This window comes from Danio rerio, chromosome 9 (genome assembly GCF_052040795.2).
Source record: "Danio rerio strain M-AB ecotype USA chromosome 9, GRCz13ab, whole genome shotgun sequence".
Classification (NCBI taxonomy): Eukaryota; Metazoa; Chordata; class Actinopteri; order Cypriniformes; family Danionidae; genus Danio; species Danio rerio.
Genome location: NC_141029.1, coordinates 58,993,303 through 59,010,000, shown reverse-complemented (window position 1 = coordinate 59,010,000; position 16,698 = coordinate 58,993,303). Strand labels below are relative to the sequence as shown.

The 16,698-nt window shown below is 45.0% G+C and overlaps 1 protein-coding gene across 2 annotated transcripts in view; it reads right to left on the bottom strand.

Annotated features, from left to right (window-relative positions):
- The window catches only part of dpp10 (dipeptidyl-peptidase 10 (non-functional)), a 58,560-nt gene extending 45,653 nt beyond the window's left edge, over positions 1 to 12,907 (bottom strand). The window contains exon 1 of one of the 2 annotated variants that reach the window (XR_015499930.1): positions 12,666 to 12,857. Coding sequence is in view for 1 of the 2 variants with exons in the window: in XM_087268480.1 (XP_087124606.1) it covers positions 12,666 to 12,725 (60 nt within the window). In the remaining variant the exon portion in view is untranslated. Of the gene's footprint in view, positions 1 to 12,665 lie in introns of both variants that reach the window. The other variant, XM_087268480.1, reaches the window with a different exon arrangement.
- Between the last annotated feature and the right edge of the window lie 3,791 nt (positions 12,908 to 16,698).

The window sequence follows — 16,698 nt, the reverse complement described above, 5'->3', positions numbered from 1 at the left end:
ATTGAGAGTGGTTATCCCAGAATAAAGCTGTGAGGTATTCACATTCGGCATCTTTTGCATGCGCACGTTTGTTAATCTTCATGTACAATATGCAATAATGTTACTTTGACTGTTTTTTCAAACTTTCACTCGCCTAGCTCTTTGGCACAGACAGTGTTCAGGAAACCAAGAGATTTAAGGTCTGTCACACACTAGCTGGAGTTTTAAATGAAATGAGCGAATTAAAAAACGAGACATTTCTGATGACCTTAATCCCACTAATTCCGGGAGTTTTCTAGGAGACAGAACGATACGGGAGATGGGCCTGAAATACGGGAGACTCTTGGGGAAAATGGGAGTGTTGATAGGTATGTACACTACACTACACTATACAACAACACACCGCTCTTCACTCATCAAGGAATACACCTTTCACCAATCAGGACTGGAGGATCAGTCATGTGCTCACACCTTAACACTAATGACTGACGAAGACATTCAGCAAACCCTGAGGAAAGACATGAACAACAGCAGGAGCTCCTCTGACAACACTGACTGATCAACACTGACTGATCAACACTGACTGATCAACAACACTGACTGATCAACACTGACTGATCAACAACACTGACTGATCAACACTGACTGATCAACACTGACTGATCAACACTGACTGATCAACACTGACTGATCAACACTGACTGATCAACAACACTGACTGATCAACAACACTGACTGATCAACAACACTGACTGATCAACATTGACTGATCAACACTGACTGATCAACAACACTGACTGATCAACACTGACTGATCAACAACACTGACTGATCAACAACACTGACTAATCAACACTGACTGATCAACACTGACTAATCAACACTGACTGATCAACACTGACTGATCAACAACACTGACTGATCAACAACACTGACTGATCAACAACACTGACTGATCAACATTGACTGATCAACACTGACTGATCAACAACACTGACTGATCAACAACACTGACTGATCAACAACACTGACTGATCAACACTGACTGATCAACAACACTGACTGATCAACAACACTGACTGATCAACAACACTGACTGATCAACAACACTGACTGATCAACAACACTGACTGATCAACACTGACTGATCAACAACACTGACTGATCAACAACACTGACTGATCAACAACACTGACTGATCAACAACACTGACTGATCAACAACACTGACTGATCAACAACACTGACTGATCAACACTGACTAATCAACACTGACTGATCAACAACACTGACTGATCAACAACACTGACTGATCAACAACACTGACTGATCAACAACACTGACTGATCAACACTGACTGATCAACAACACTGACTGATCAACAACACTGACTGATCAACAACACTGACTGATCAACAACACTGACTGATCAACAACACTGACTGATCAACATTGACTGATCAACACTGACTGATCAACAACACTGACTGATCAACAACACTGACTGATCAACAACACTGACTGATCAACAACACTGACTGATCAACACTGACTGATCAACAACACTGACTGATCAACACTGACTGATCAACAACACTGACTGATCAACAACACTGACTGATCAACACTGACTGATCAACAACACTGACTGATCAACACTGACTGATCAACAACACTGACTGATCAACACTGACTGATCAACAACACTGACTGATCAACAACACTGACTGATCAACAACACTGACTGATCAACAACACTGACTGATCAACACTGACTGATCAACAACACTGACTGATCAACACTGACTGATCAACAACACTGACTGATCAACACTGACTGATCAACAACACTGACTGATCAACACTGACTGATCAACAACACTGACTGATCAACAACACTGACTGATCAACACTGACTGATCAACAACACTGACTGATCAACAACACTGACTGATCAACAACACTGACTGATCAACAACACTGACTGATCAACAACACTGACTGATCAACACTGACTGATCAACACTGACTGATCAACACTGACTGATCAACAACACTGACTGATCAACAACACTGACTGATCAACACTGACTGATCAACAACACTGACTGATCAACACTGACTGATCAACAACACTGACTGATCAACAACACTGACTGATCAACACTGACTGATCAACAACACTGACTGATCAACACTGACTGATCAACAACACTGACTGATCAACACTGACTGATCAACAACACTGACTGATCAACACTGACTGATCAACAACACTGACTGATCAACATTGACTGATCAACACTGACTGATCAACAACACTGACTGATCAACAACACTGACTGATCAACAACACTGACTGATCAACAACACTGACTGATCAACACTGACTGATCAACAACACTGACTGATCAACACTGACTAATCAACACTGACTGATCAACACTGACTGATCAACAACACTGACTGATCAACAACACTGACTGATCAACACTGACTGATCAACAACACTGACTGATCAACACTGACTGATCAACAACACTGACTGATCAACACTGACTGATCAACAACACTGACTGATCAACACTGACTGATTCGTGCTGTCTGCTTTATTAATCTGCTGATTACACTGAAGGAGACTCTGGCGCTCTCTAGTGGAGAAGAGGAGCAGCACAGAGAAAACAATACAGCACACAAACACACACACACACACACATACACACACACACACAACTGTGCAACAGAAACAAACATACACACACATACACTCATGTACAGCAGAGGAACACACACACACACCTGACCATACCTCTATACCTCTAATTACTCCTGTTTTATAGTTCCTTTCATTTATGCCACTAGAGGAAGACAGCAGCAGCACACACACACACACACACACCATCAGTGATGTTCATTGCAGCACACAGCCACTAGGGGGAGACCTAACCCTAACCCTAACACACAGACACCAACACACTCAGGGATGTCCAGTATTTCAGACATGTCACATGTCCAGTGTCAGCAGTGTGGTGTCCTCTGTGATGATGATGATGATGATGATTGGTTCACGTGTTGTATCAGAACACTTCAGTGTTTTGTGTGTGTGTGTGTGTGTGTGTGTGTGTGTGTGTGTGTGTGTGTGTGTGTGTGTGTGTTTAATATACTGTAACACACTCTGTAAGAGTCTACATGATGACATCATACACATGCAGCTTCTGATTGGTGCTTTTCAGAGTATGCAGAATCTATACTCAGGTAAAAGTACAAGTAACAATCTTTTAAGTTACTCGAGAAAGAGTAAAGAAGTATCTGATGAAAAAATTACTCAAGTAAATAGTTTTCAATAGCTTTTCTATAAATGGTAAATAGTAAAAAGCTTTTTTGTGATTGTTTCCAGAACAAACCATCATTAATGACTTGCCTAATTACCCTAACTTTACCCTACTTTACACGTCACTTGAAGAATATCTAGTCTAATATTATTTACTGTCGTGGCAAAGAGAAAAGAAAACTGTTATAAGAAATGAGTTATTAAAAATGCAGAAATTACACAGAGATGAATAAAATAATTCTGTTAACAATAGTAATATATACAGTGTTTAATGTTAGTAAAATCCTGTTTAAAGGTTGTATGTGTAATGGTTAACAGTGTGAATGAGTAATGTGTGCAGGGCTGATCTGGTGTTCCAGTATACAGCAGTTTCTTTAGTTATCCCATAGTTACTATTAATAATGTTCAGATGTGGATAAAGTTGACTCTGACCACAGCGTGAGTTTCAGGTTGGAGCTGTATGTTGTCATGTCAGTTCGATGTGTGCATCACATTATCAAACTGTTCTTGTTGACATCTTGGAGTAAAAACCGAGACTGAACTTGAGGCCGGGTGATCTGGCCCGATAGACTCACTGCACAGACAGCGTGACCGTCCTTCTCGGAACCGCAGATGATCATGGGTGACCGCAGTATAAACTCGCACATCTTCCTCGACTTCAGCCATTATTGCAACAGGCGTGCACGCTCTAACCGAAAGCGGGAGACGCGTCTGCAACCTCACAACCTCTGTGAGCTTATAAGCACTTAAAAGTTCATAGAATTGACTTCATTTTAAAATAGAAATATAATTGTGTAAGAGTATTGTGATGAGAGATGCTCAGTGTCTGATCAGTAGTAAATGTCTGCATCAACACTTTGCATATGCAGGACTGTTGCCGGCTCACGTGTGCAGAGGAGAGCAAACACCAAATATCATCAGTGCAGATATCAATAATGAAACTGTGTCTATCAGAAAATTATTATAATGTTTAATAATAATGCCTTAAGTGTTTAGTTTAAACACCTATAGTCTTTCTTTAGCAGTTGTTTTGTTTTATAGATGTTAATAATGAATGTTGAAGAGTTTCTTTAAACATGTGCTTTATATGAGGATTCATGTTTAATCTGGAAGTTATTCATAACCCCTGCGCCTCAGTCATAATGATCATAGGTATTGTAATAAAGGAGTGTCCAACACTGATGGAGCTCTTATACTGTACCATAACAGGTGCAGAACAGCATCATGAGAGCTCGTATCTGTATATGGTTCAGCTTTTATGAAGGTGCATCACTGTTCCTCCGTGTAGCTGTTTTCTGAGAGGGCAACATTCAGCATGAGCTCTCTATAAAGCGGAGCTCTCGGTTTGAGCAAATAAACACTGTAGCTGACGCTGATTAGTCAGCTTGTGTTTGGTTTATTGTTTTCTATTTCATTATTTGAATGTGTATGTTTATGTTTATGTTACTAATTTCTTTGTTTCCGGTTGGCTTGAGTGGGAGGTCACATGGTTCTCTTTGGTTGATTTACCCTGTGAGAGTTTGTGTGGTCACTCAGCATGGTGAGATCTCAGCGCAAGCTCCTGTTCAACGCTCCTGCTTATTCTACAGCTGCTCATCTGGCCAACACGGTCAAGCAAACATTGTTTTGTAATAATTTATTTTGATGTCCTGTCAATTTATGTTTGTGTTAAACATTTGGTTTGTTTATTTATCCATTAGTTTTCACGGTGTTCAATAAAGGAAATGCATACGGACATCAGTATTTGGAAGCGTGGACTGTTTTAATAACCGGCGGGTAATTACAAACCATATTGCTCCTGCTGCTGCTGTGTAACGGGAGTCTGGAGGCTCAGTATAGACTGCAGTATTGTTCAATATCTGTGTCTCGTGTACTGTACTGTGCCACTTTAACATCTCTCCTGTAAGAGTCCATCTATTAGCCCAATGATGAAACTAACAGCACGCTCGAGGGTTTAATGTCCCAATTTTTAATTTTAAAGTTTAATTTTATTATTTATTAGAATGTATTTATATTCGTGTTTTTTAGCTCCGAATTCAATCTGACTCCAATTGAAATGATCCTAAAATTTAGACTGTATTTCTAATTGTGTGAACGGATCACATTCATCATTTATGATTTAATGTAAAGTACTGATCTATATCTGGGGTCCGATATTCTAAATTGTATGTTCATTAGAGACCAACATCGCTCAGAGTTCCTCACCCCGGGTTTGCGCTTCTTCTCACGGACAGTATGTCGACACTCTGAAAATAGTCAGAGGATGCAGGATTAACTAATATTCAAAGAAGCCGGTTGCCTAACACTCACCTAATCCTAAAAGAACAGATCCTTCAGCCAAACCCGTGCAACCTGCTGCTTCCAGAGGTTAGTTGATTAAAGGGTCTACATGTTCTCATCGGCTCTCTATAGCTACATATAATCAAATCCGCCTATCAATCAAAACACACACAACACACAACACACAACAGCGTCTGTCCACTGTATAATACACACACACACACACACACACAACAGCGTCTGTCCACTGTATAACACACACACACAACACACAACAGCGTCTGTCCACTGTATAACACACACACACACACACACACACACAACAGCGTCTGTCCACTGTATAACACACACACACACACACACACACACACACACACACACACACACACAACAGCGTCTGTCCACTGTATAACACACACATCACAGATACTGGCTATGCCTGACGCTTCAGCAGTGTGTGTTTGTTAGCAACACAACATAACACACAGAACAGAACAGAACAGAGGGAGCGAGTTCTCGATCTCCTGCGCTGGATTTAGTGTATGTGGAGTAAACACAGATGTGTGCAGCTCAAGCACATCTCTACATCACACACACACACACACACACACACACACACACACACACACACACACACACACACACACACACACTGTTTACAAAGATCTCTGCAGCTGTAGTGTGTGTGTGTGTGTGTGTGTGTGTGTGTGTGTGTGTGTGTGTAATGAACAAACATCCGGGACACTGACCACACAGGTTTACAGTGGTGAGGAGGAGATTTACCCGGCAGTAAACACTGGAGACGAGGATGACACAGCATTGCAGCGTGTGTGTGTTTATATGTGTGTGTGAGAGTGTGTGTGTGTAGATATGAGCACATCTTCATCTACACTCACTAATATCTCCTCCATCAGCCACAAGACCAATCATGGGAAACTAAACACACACACACACACACACACCTGAAGAACATCTCTGCTGCTTTACCTGCTGAATACAGTAACCCAAGCCCACAGGGGGCGTCGGCATCAGCATCACCATCGTCATGACAACAGCCAATCACACAGGACCACAGCCCAACTCAAATATTCACTAATGAAGAGCGCAGACGCCATTCCAGCGCTTCAGCAACACCAGCGTCCATTACTGATACACACTCACACACTTCATACACACCACACACTCACACACTCCATACACACCACACACTCACACACTTCATACACACCACACACTCACACACTTCATACACACCACACACTCACACACTTCATACACACCACACACTCACACACTTCATACACACCACACACTCACACACTCCATACACACCACACACTCACACACTTCATACACACCACACACTCACACACTTCATACACACCACACACTCACACACTCCATACACACCACACAATCACACACTCCATACACACCACACACTCACACACTCCATACACACCACACACTCACACACTTCATACACACCACACACTCACACACTCCATACACACCACACAATCACACACTCCATACACACCACACACTCACACACTCCATACACACCACACACTCACACACTCCATACACACCACACAATCACACACTCCATACACACCACACACTTACACACTCCATACACACCACACACTCACACACTTCATACACACTCACACACTTCATACACACCACACACTCACACACTTCATACACACTCACACACTCCATACACACCACACACTCACACACTTCATACACACCACACACTCACACACTCCATACACACCACACAATCACACACTCCATACACACCACACACTCACACACTCCATACACACCACACACTCACACACTCCATACACACCACACAATCACACACTCCATACACACTCACACACTTCATACACACCACACACTCACACACTTCATACACACTCACACACTCCATACACACCACACACTCACACACTTCATACACACTCACACACTTCATACACACCACACACTCACACACTTCATACACACTCACACACTCCATACACACCACACACTCACACACTCCATACACACCACACACTCAGACACTTCATACACACCACACACTCACACACTTCATACACACCACACACTCACACACTCCATACACACCACACACTCACACACTTCATACACACTCACACACTTCATACACACCACACACTCACACACTTCATACACACTCACACACTCCATACACACCACACACTCACACACTCCATACACACCACACACTCACACACTTCATACACACTCACACACTTCATACACACCACACACTCACACACTCCATACACACCACACACTCAGACACTTCATACACACCACACACTCACACACTTCATACACACCACACACTCACACACTTCATACACACCACACACTCACACACTCCATACACACCACACACCACACACCACACACTCAGACACTTCATACACACCACACACTCAGACACTTCATACACACCACACACTCACACACTTCATACACACCACACACTCACACACTTCATACACACCACACACTCACACACTCCATACACACCACACACTCACACACTTCATACACACCACACACTCACACACTTCATACACACCACACACTCACACACTCCATACACACCACACACCACACACTCACACACTCCATACACACCACACACTCACACACTTCATACACACCACACACTCAGACACTTCATACACACCACACACTCACACACTTCATACACACCACACACTCACACACTTCATACACACCACACACTCACACACTCCATACACACCACACACTCACACACTTCATACACACCACACACTCACACACTCCATACACACCACACACTCAGACACTTCATACACACCACACACTCACACACTTCATACACACCACACACTCAGACACTTCATACACACCACACACTCACACACTTCATACACACCACACACTCACACACTCCATACACACCACACACTCACACACTCCATACACACCACACACTCACACACTTCATACACACCACACACTCACACACTTCATACACACCACACACTCACACACTCCATACACACCACACACTCACACACTCCATACACACCACACACTCACACACTTCATACACACCACACACTCAGACACTTCATACACACCACACACTCAGACACTTCATACACACCACACACGCACACACTCCATACACACCACACACCACACACTTCATACACACCACACACTCACACACTTCATACACACCACACACTCAGACACTTCATACACACCACACACCACACACTTCATACACACCACACACTCACACACTCCATACACACCACACACTCACACACTCCATACACACCACACACTCACACACTTCATACACACCACACACTCACACACTTCATACACACCACACACTCACACACTTCATACACACCACACACGCACACACTTCATACACACCACACACGCACACACTTCATACACACCACACACTCACACACTTCATACACACCACACACGCACACACTTCATACACACCACACACTCAGACACTTCATACACACCACACACCACACACTTCATACACACCACACACTCACACACTTCATACACACCACACACTTCATACACACCACACACTCACACACTTCATACACACCACACACTCACACACTTCATACACACCACACACTCACACACTCCATACACACCACACACTCACACACTCCATACACACCACACACTCACACACTTCATACACACCACACACTCACACACTTCATACACACCACACACTCACACACTTCATACACACCACACACGCACACACTTCATACACACCACACACTCAGACACTTCATACACACCACACACCACACACTTCATACACACCACACACTCACACACTTCATACACACCACACACTTCATACACACCACACACTCACACACTTCATACACACCACACACTCACACACTTCATACACACCACACACTCACACACTCCATACACACCACACACTCACACACTCCATACACACCACACACTCACACACTTCATACACACCACACACTCACACACTTCATACACACCACACACTCACACACTTCATACACACCACACACTCACACACTTCATACACACCACACACCACACACTCCATACACACCACACACCACACACTTCATACACACCACACACTCACACACTTCATACACACCACACACTTCATACACACCACACACTCACACACTTCATACACACCACACACTCACACACTTCATACACACCACACACTCACACACTCCATACACACCACACACTCACACACTCCATACACACCACACACTCACACACTTCATACACACCACACACTCACACACTTCATACACACCACACACTCACACACTTCATACACACCACACACTCACACACTCCATACACACCACACACTCACACACTCCATACACACCACACACTCACACACTTCATACACACCACACACTCACACACTTCATACACACCACACACGCACACACTTCATACACACCACACACGCACACACTTCATACACACCACACACTCACACACTTCATACACACCACACACTCACACACTTCATACACACCACACACGCACACACTTCATACACACCACACACTCACACACTCCATACACACCACACACTCACATACTTCATACACACCACACACTCACACACTTCATACACACTCACACACTTGTGTGAGGCAGGTCAGGTCAGTGTGGTGTACGGCGCCCCCCAGAGGTCAGGCAGGACTCTCAGAAGGACTGACTGATCTCCTGCAGAAGCTCAGAGATGTGGATACAGCCGGATGATGTTAGAGCAGAGTCCGCCTCAGTGTGTCAGGAATCCAGCACACCGTCAGCGGATGAGTGTGTCTGCGTCTCTTATCCTGGTGCAGCTGAGCTGTCGAGTGTGTGTCTGACAGCAGATATAGAGACGCATCCTGAACACACTCCAGAACACTGTCAGAAACCACCTCTGTACACTACATAGTGCACTAGTTGAGGGAACAGCCACTTCTAGTGTGGTCCAAAACCATAGTGGACACTGAAGTGCACTCACTCAATCCCACAATGCACTGCAATACCCATGCTGCGTCCCACACCTCATACTTCCTGTGTGAGGGAGTCATGGAGCAGGAAAACACACACAGAAGAGCCTCTGCACCGCTTCAGTCATGCTGCAGGAGGACTACACAGGCGGACTACTGTAGGGAACAGTGAACAAGGCTGTGGGGACATTTCAGACACCACCGCAGACACAGAGTGTGTGTTTGGGAAACACTGCTGTACACACACGTCATCTGAGACGGTCATGCAGATACACACTTCAGCAGGTACACAACTGGATACTCACACAGGAACAAACCTCTGTGTGTGTGTGTGTGTGTGTGTGTGTGTGTGTGTGTGTGTGTGTAACCTGAACTTTCATTATGAGCATATATCTGGTCACACAGAGCCTCTGTGAAGGTAATATGAGCACGCAAACACACCACGATCATACAAACCAACCTGTGTGTGTGTGTTGAAAGAACTGCTCATGATAACAGAGGAACCAACCGCATCCGCAGATCAATTACACACACACACACACACACACACACACACACACACACACACACACACAGGTCTAGAGAGAGTTGTTCCAATCATATTTGCAGGTTTCAGAGACCCGGCTCCTCTGCTCAGGTGTCCCTCAGGGCTCAGTTCTGGTCTCGTCTTCTCAGTTCACCCCTCACTGCTGCTTCTCCTCCTCTTCTCTCTGTCCTGCAGAAGCACACAGCGCTCTGACTCTCTCTCTCTCTGACTCTCTCTCTCTGACTCTCTCTCTCTGACTCTCTCTCTCTCTGTCTCTCTCTCTCTGTCTCTCTCTCTCTGTCTCTCTCTCTCTCTCTCTCTGTCTCTCTCTCTCTGACTCTCTCTCTCTGTCTCTCGCTCTTCATCTTCCCTGATGCTCAACATCATTTCTCCATCCAGCGTTGTCATGTCCCTGATCTTCTGCAGGGGTGTGAGATGTCCAGCAGTCCTCCACACAGGTACAGCTGATCATGGAAAGCTCATCATTAGAGACGCACTGGAATCACGATTCTGGTCCCCAGCAGAATACTGCACACCCTAACCCAGTCGGTGCTGTTCTGTTATTGGCCAGAAGGTGAACCCCGAGCTCATCATGGACACCAGTGATGGGAGACGAGGCCGGGAAATGTCACGATCACCCGATAACCCGATCACAATACACCAATATCACACACCATACAAGCATTGTGCAGTCCTAGAACACACACACTCTGCAGAACACACTCACTGCAGAACACACACACTCTGTAGAACACACTCACTGCAGAACACACACACTCACTGCAGAACACACACACTCTGCAGAACACACAGCGCGATATAGGGCAGATGTCGTGTCGGTGCGCGGGCATCATCACAGTATCAGTGTGTGTGTGTGTGTGTGTGTATGGTCATGTTTGGTGTTTGGGCTTCAACACATGAACGCAGCGGCTGAGCTGAGATCAGGACTCTGCTGTTTGCTTCTCTGTTGTTTCTCTTGTGAGTTCTGCTCTGGAGAGTTGATCAGCAATACAGAATCAATAATCCAGCTCAGGGTTCAGCCCCGCTCTCCTGGATTCAGTGTGAATGTCCTGATGAACATGGCAGATGTCTGCGCTCAGCGCTCACACAAACACACTCAGACTCTGGAATCTGGACGGGGTCGCTGCGCTGTGTGTGTGTGTGTGTGTGTGTGTGTGTGTGTGTGTGTGTTTGTGTGTGTGTGTGTGTGTGTTATTTGGGTCATTTTGACTTTTTCCTTACAGCAGCACTAAACTCAGCTCATGACACACACACACACACACACACACACACACACACACACCTGATCAGATCAGCTGAATGAGGATTATTGATGAGCTGTGTTTGATTAGACAGCAGCTGCAGGAACAGCTCTAGTAATAATAACTGTACAGTAATAAAGCTGAAACACTCACTGCGATGCTCCTGGAGGACCGACATCTGACCGGGTGAGAAACACTGGCCGTCTGATTCATCCAGGATCCGGAGGGAGAGACTGACTGACAGACAGGAGGACAACTGCTGGGGAAACTCCAGGGTGTGTGTGTGTGCGAGCCTGCCTCTCTCTCTCTCTCTCTCTCTCTCCCTCCCTCTGTGTGTGTGTGTTTGTGTGTGTGTGTGTGCGAGCCTCTCTCTCTCTCTCTCTCTATTTATGTGTGCTTTCTCTCCCTCCCTCCCTCTGTGTGTGTGTTTGTGTGTGTGTGTGTGTGTGTGTGTGTGTGTGTGTGTGTGTGTGTGTGTGTGTGTGTGTGTGTGTGTGTCACCTGTTGAACACACTCCCTCAGGTCTGTCGTGGATGCTGGATCAGTAATAATTCCAGGCTTCTCCACGATGGACACCTCCGGCTCCTAGACTGCAGCTCTGCACAAGAGGAGAGGAGAATGGTGGAGTCCAGCTGAGCCCGGCTTCTCTCCCGGTCTTTTAATTCTTCACTTTGGTCAGTTGGTGAAGTTTGTTCCTCCACTGTCTCACATGGTTCAGGATCTGTAGAGCTGTGCATGGATGGATTTACTCGTCAGTGTTTGGACTCTCAGCAGTGAGGATAGAACTGGACTATGATCTTCTATGTGAAGCTGCTGTGTGTTTGGGTGAGTTCAGTAGTTGAGTTAAGAGCCAGAATACTCCGGCAGATCGCAGTGACGGGTTCTTCATGGTCACTTTGAACTATTAGCCCTTGCATATGCTTGGTCAAGGGACCACAAAGCTCCTCAGCTCGCCCTGCTGAACTGATGATGCACTTTCAGGTGATGCACTGTTTAGGCATTGAGGCAGTGTTTCAGATCTGAGTTATACAGTAGGCAGAGGACTCCCGGCACTACGAGCATTTGCACATACTCCACCATCAGTGCAGGGGGAGCTAGCCTGAGATCAGCTCATCAGAGACCTTCACCCTCTCAACTACACACACATCACGGACACTTGGCTGATGGGAGACAGAAAGGGGGCGCAGTAGTAGTGCCCATAGAGACACAGAAGACACTGCAGTTCAGCTCCGGACAGTGGCCGGCACTTGGACAGCGGCACTTATGAAAGGAAGGGGTCTGTTGACACTGAGTGTGAAGTCAGCACTTGCAGCATCTGGTATGGATAGCTGAGCTACACGACCGCTATATTTTGAAGTTGGCCTTACTGAAGAATCATGGCTGTTAAGTTAGACCACAATGCGGTTCAGCACTGGACTTGTAGTGAAGATGAGCCCTCCAGAGGTCCGTCACATGGATGGACTGACATGCAGTGACCAGAAGACTCGGATCCCCTTCCCAGCGTTGGTGAATGTCTGAATGTGGTGGCGGAGTCTTACTGGTTTAACTCCCTAGATTTAAAAAGTGGATACTGGCAAGTTGCGCTGACACCAGAAGCTCCACCCAAAACAGCTCTTTGCACCGGTAAAGGCTTTTTTGCCAAATTAAAGTTCTTTGTTTTGGCTTTTGGAATCTGCTGCAACCTTTGGGCACCTAATGATGAGGACACTCGAGGACATTCCAAAGCAGCTGTGTCTAGTGTTTCTGGAGGACATCTTGGCACATGGGAACTTCATCATTGCTGCAGTCACAGCCTTGAGAATAGTGCTGGAGAGAATGAGATCTGCAGGGCTGATGGTAAATCACGATAAGTGCCAACTTCTGAGGAGAGAAGTGCACGACAAGAGTTGTTTGCCATCAGACATTTCAAGTATGATTTGTGCAGTCAGCATTTCTGTGTGCTCAGACCATGCACAACTACAGTGGATCATGCTCTTCAAGGAGCCTGATGGCCAAATGGCTCTTTGACTTGAGGAACTGCAGGGTTAACAGTTTACCAGGACACATCATGCAGGGGTTTGCTATGCTTAAGCTGATGCTCTGTCTAGAAGGCCATATAGTGGGGAGGAATGCAGAAGAGCAGCCGGGGGAATGAACTGCACACCGGGAGGCAGGGGCAGCAACAGCCCTGAACCAGTGTGCAAAGAGCCACAACAGGTGTATGTGTCTGAGCTGGTGGAAAATAGGATCCAAAACTAGACTAGAGGCAGAAACTCAAAGGTTGGTGAATGAGACATGACGTGGAGAACTGCTGTAGGCACTGTGGTCTGTGTACAGCCCAGAAGGGTTTACAAGAACAATGTAGGGTCCAGATGCAGCAGTTTCTGGTAGTGGAGACATGTCTATGGGTAGGTGTGGGCATTCTTACTCTGTTCTCAAGCTCCAAACAGGGAAGTTGTTTAGTCTTGACCATTATAAAGTATTTCACAAAATGGCTTATGCAATGCTGGTCCATGTTAACTTTCATTGATCAGTTGGACTGGGATGTACATCTGCCTCTAGCCCTTATGATACGTTGCACAGCAGTTCAGGACTCAAGCTCATGCTCTCCAGCCCTGCTCAGGTTGGGTATGGAGATCAGAACACCTGCCAGATGCTCCACCGAGAGTTAGTTAGGTAGAAGGGGACATGCCCAACACTGGACAGTCACTGGGTGAGGACATGCACAATACTGGAGAAACTGGGTGAGGTTGTGTATTGAGTGCAGCTGCCTCCCTGAGGGCATTAGTGGCATTACATCAGGATAAACCCATACCAGGGCTCTGCATTACCACAGTTTGGTACCGAGGGTGGGTGCCCAAACCAGTTGAACTGGCCGCTAGTGATCAGGAGGGATTGTTCACAGAATGGGGAGGACTTAGTTCCGGAACAGGAAAGTTGTAGACCCCTAAGGGAGTGTTCCAGGAGAAGGAGGAGACCTCCAGCCAGGTTTCAAGACTGTCTTCAGGGTGGAAGAGTTCAGAAGGAGGGGGTGTAGTAGCGTGTTCAGTGTTGTTCTGTTTAATGTGATATTGTTGTACTTCATTCTTTACTGCTAATGACTTAGTGAGTTGAGAACAAGCCTTCGCCCCGTGTGTGGAAAAGGAAAGTTTGAGGAGGGAAAGTTTCCTGCTGTTGTCAGTGTGTTTACCTGTGTTACAGCGCATGTGTACGGCACTGCTGCGGCCGACAACAGCCTCAATAAACACCTCTTGATGCTTGTGAATTGCCCATGCAAGATCTCTGCAGGTTTCACAGTTAAATTTAAGACATTTTTAAGACCATCACGAATGAAATTTGAGACTCATAAAGGGCTAAAGGCTGAGGAAACTTTCAAATGAATTTTCAAAAAATGTATTCAAGTTTAATACATTTAATATTACAATAATAATTATAAATATTTTCGATTTTTTCCCTAAAATTTTAAATACTGTATAAAACAAGCAAGCTCCACTTGTATCCATATTTTTTTATCCAATATAAACTTTCTTTAAAATAAAAATAAACAAATATTTTAAAAGTGTTGAAAACTATAATAAACTAGATCTGCACAGCTATGTGTCCAGGTTGGAGTCCTCGGCAGTAACCACAGAGCACTTTTAAACAAATGTTATTGAAGGAAAATAATTAAAGCATTATGAGAGTTAAAAATTACTGTGTAAAATAAAAGTGTGAAGTTTCATTGAGATTGATTGTTGATGATTGTATGGGTTTTGCCAGATTGAGAAGCAATAAATGAACAGAGAAAACTGATGACCTGTTAAAAGACAATGTAAGACCAAAAACACAATATTTCAGTAAATCTAAGACTTTTTAAGCCCCCAAAAATAAAAAAGAAAGAAAGAAAATTCCCAGTGCTGGGTTGCATCTGGAAGGGCATCCGCTGTGTAAAACATATGCTGGATAAGTTGGCGGTTCGTTCCGCTGTGGTGACCCCTGATGAATAAAGGGACTAAGCTGAAAAGAAAATGAATGAATGAATGAATGAATGCCCTAAAATCTGGATTCTGAGCTTTAAAGATCTGTTAAGACCCTACAGAAACCCTGCCATGGACTGCAGAAGATATGGACCTAGTGTCTGACGTCACCCTTCTGTTTCTGAAGAGTGCAAATTAAGCTACAAGTGGGCGTGGCCAACCGTAACCATTTTGTTTATGCATTATCATGC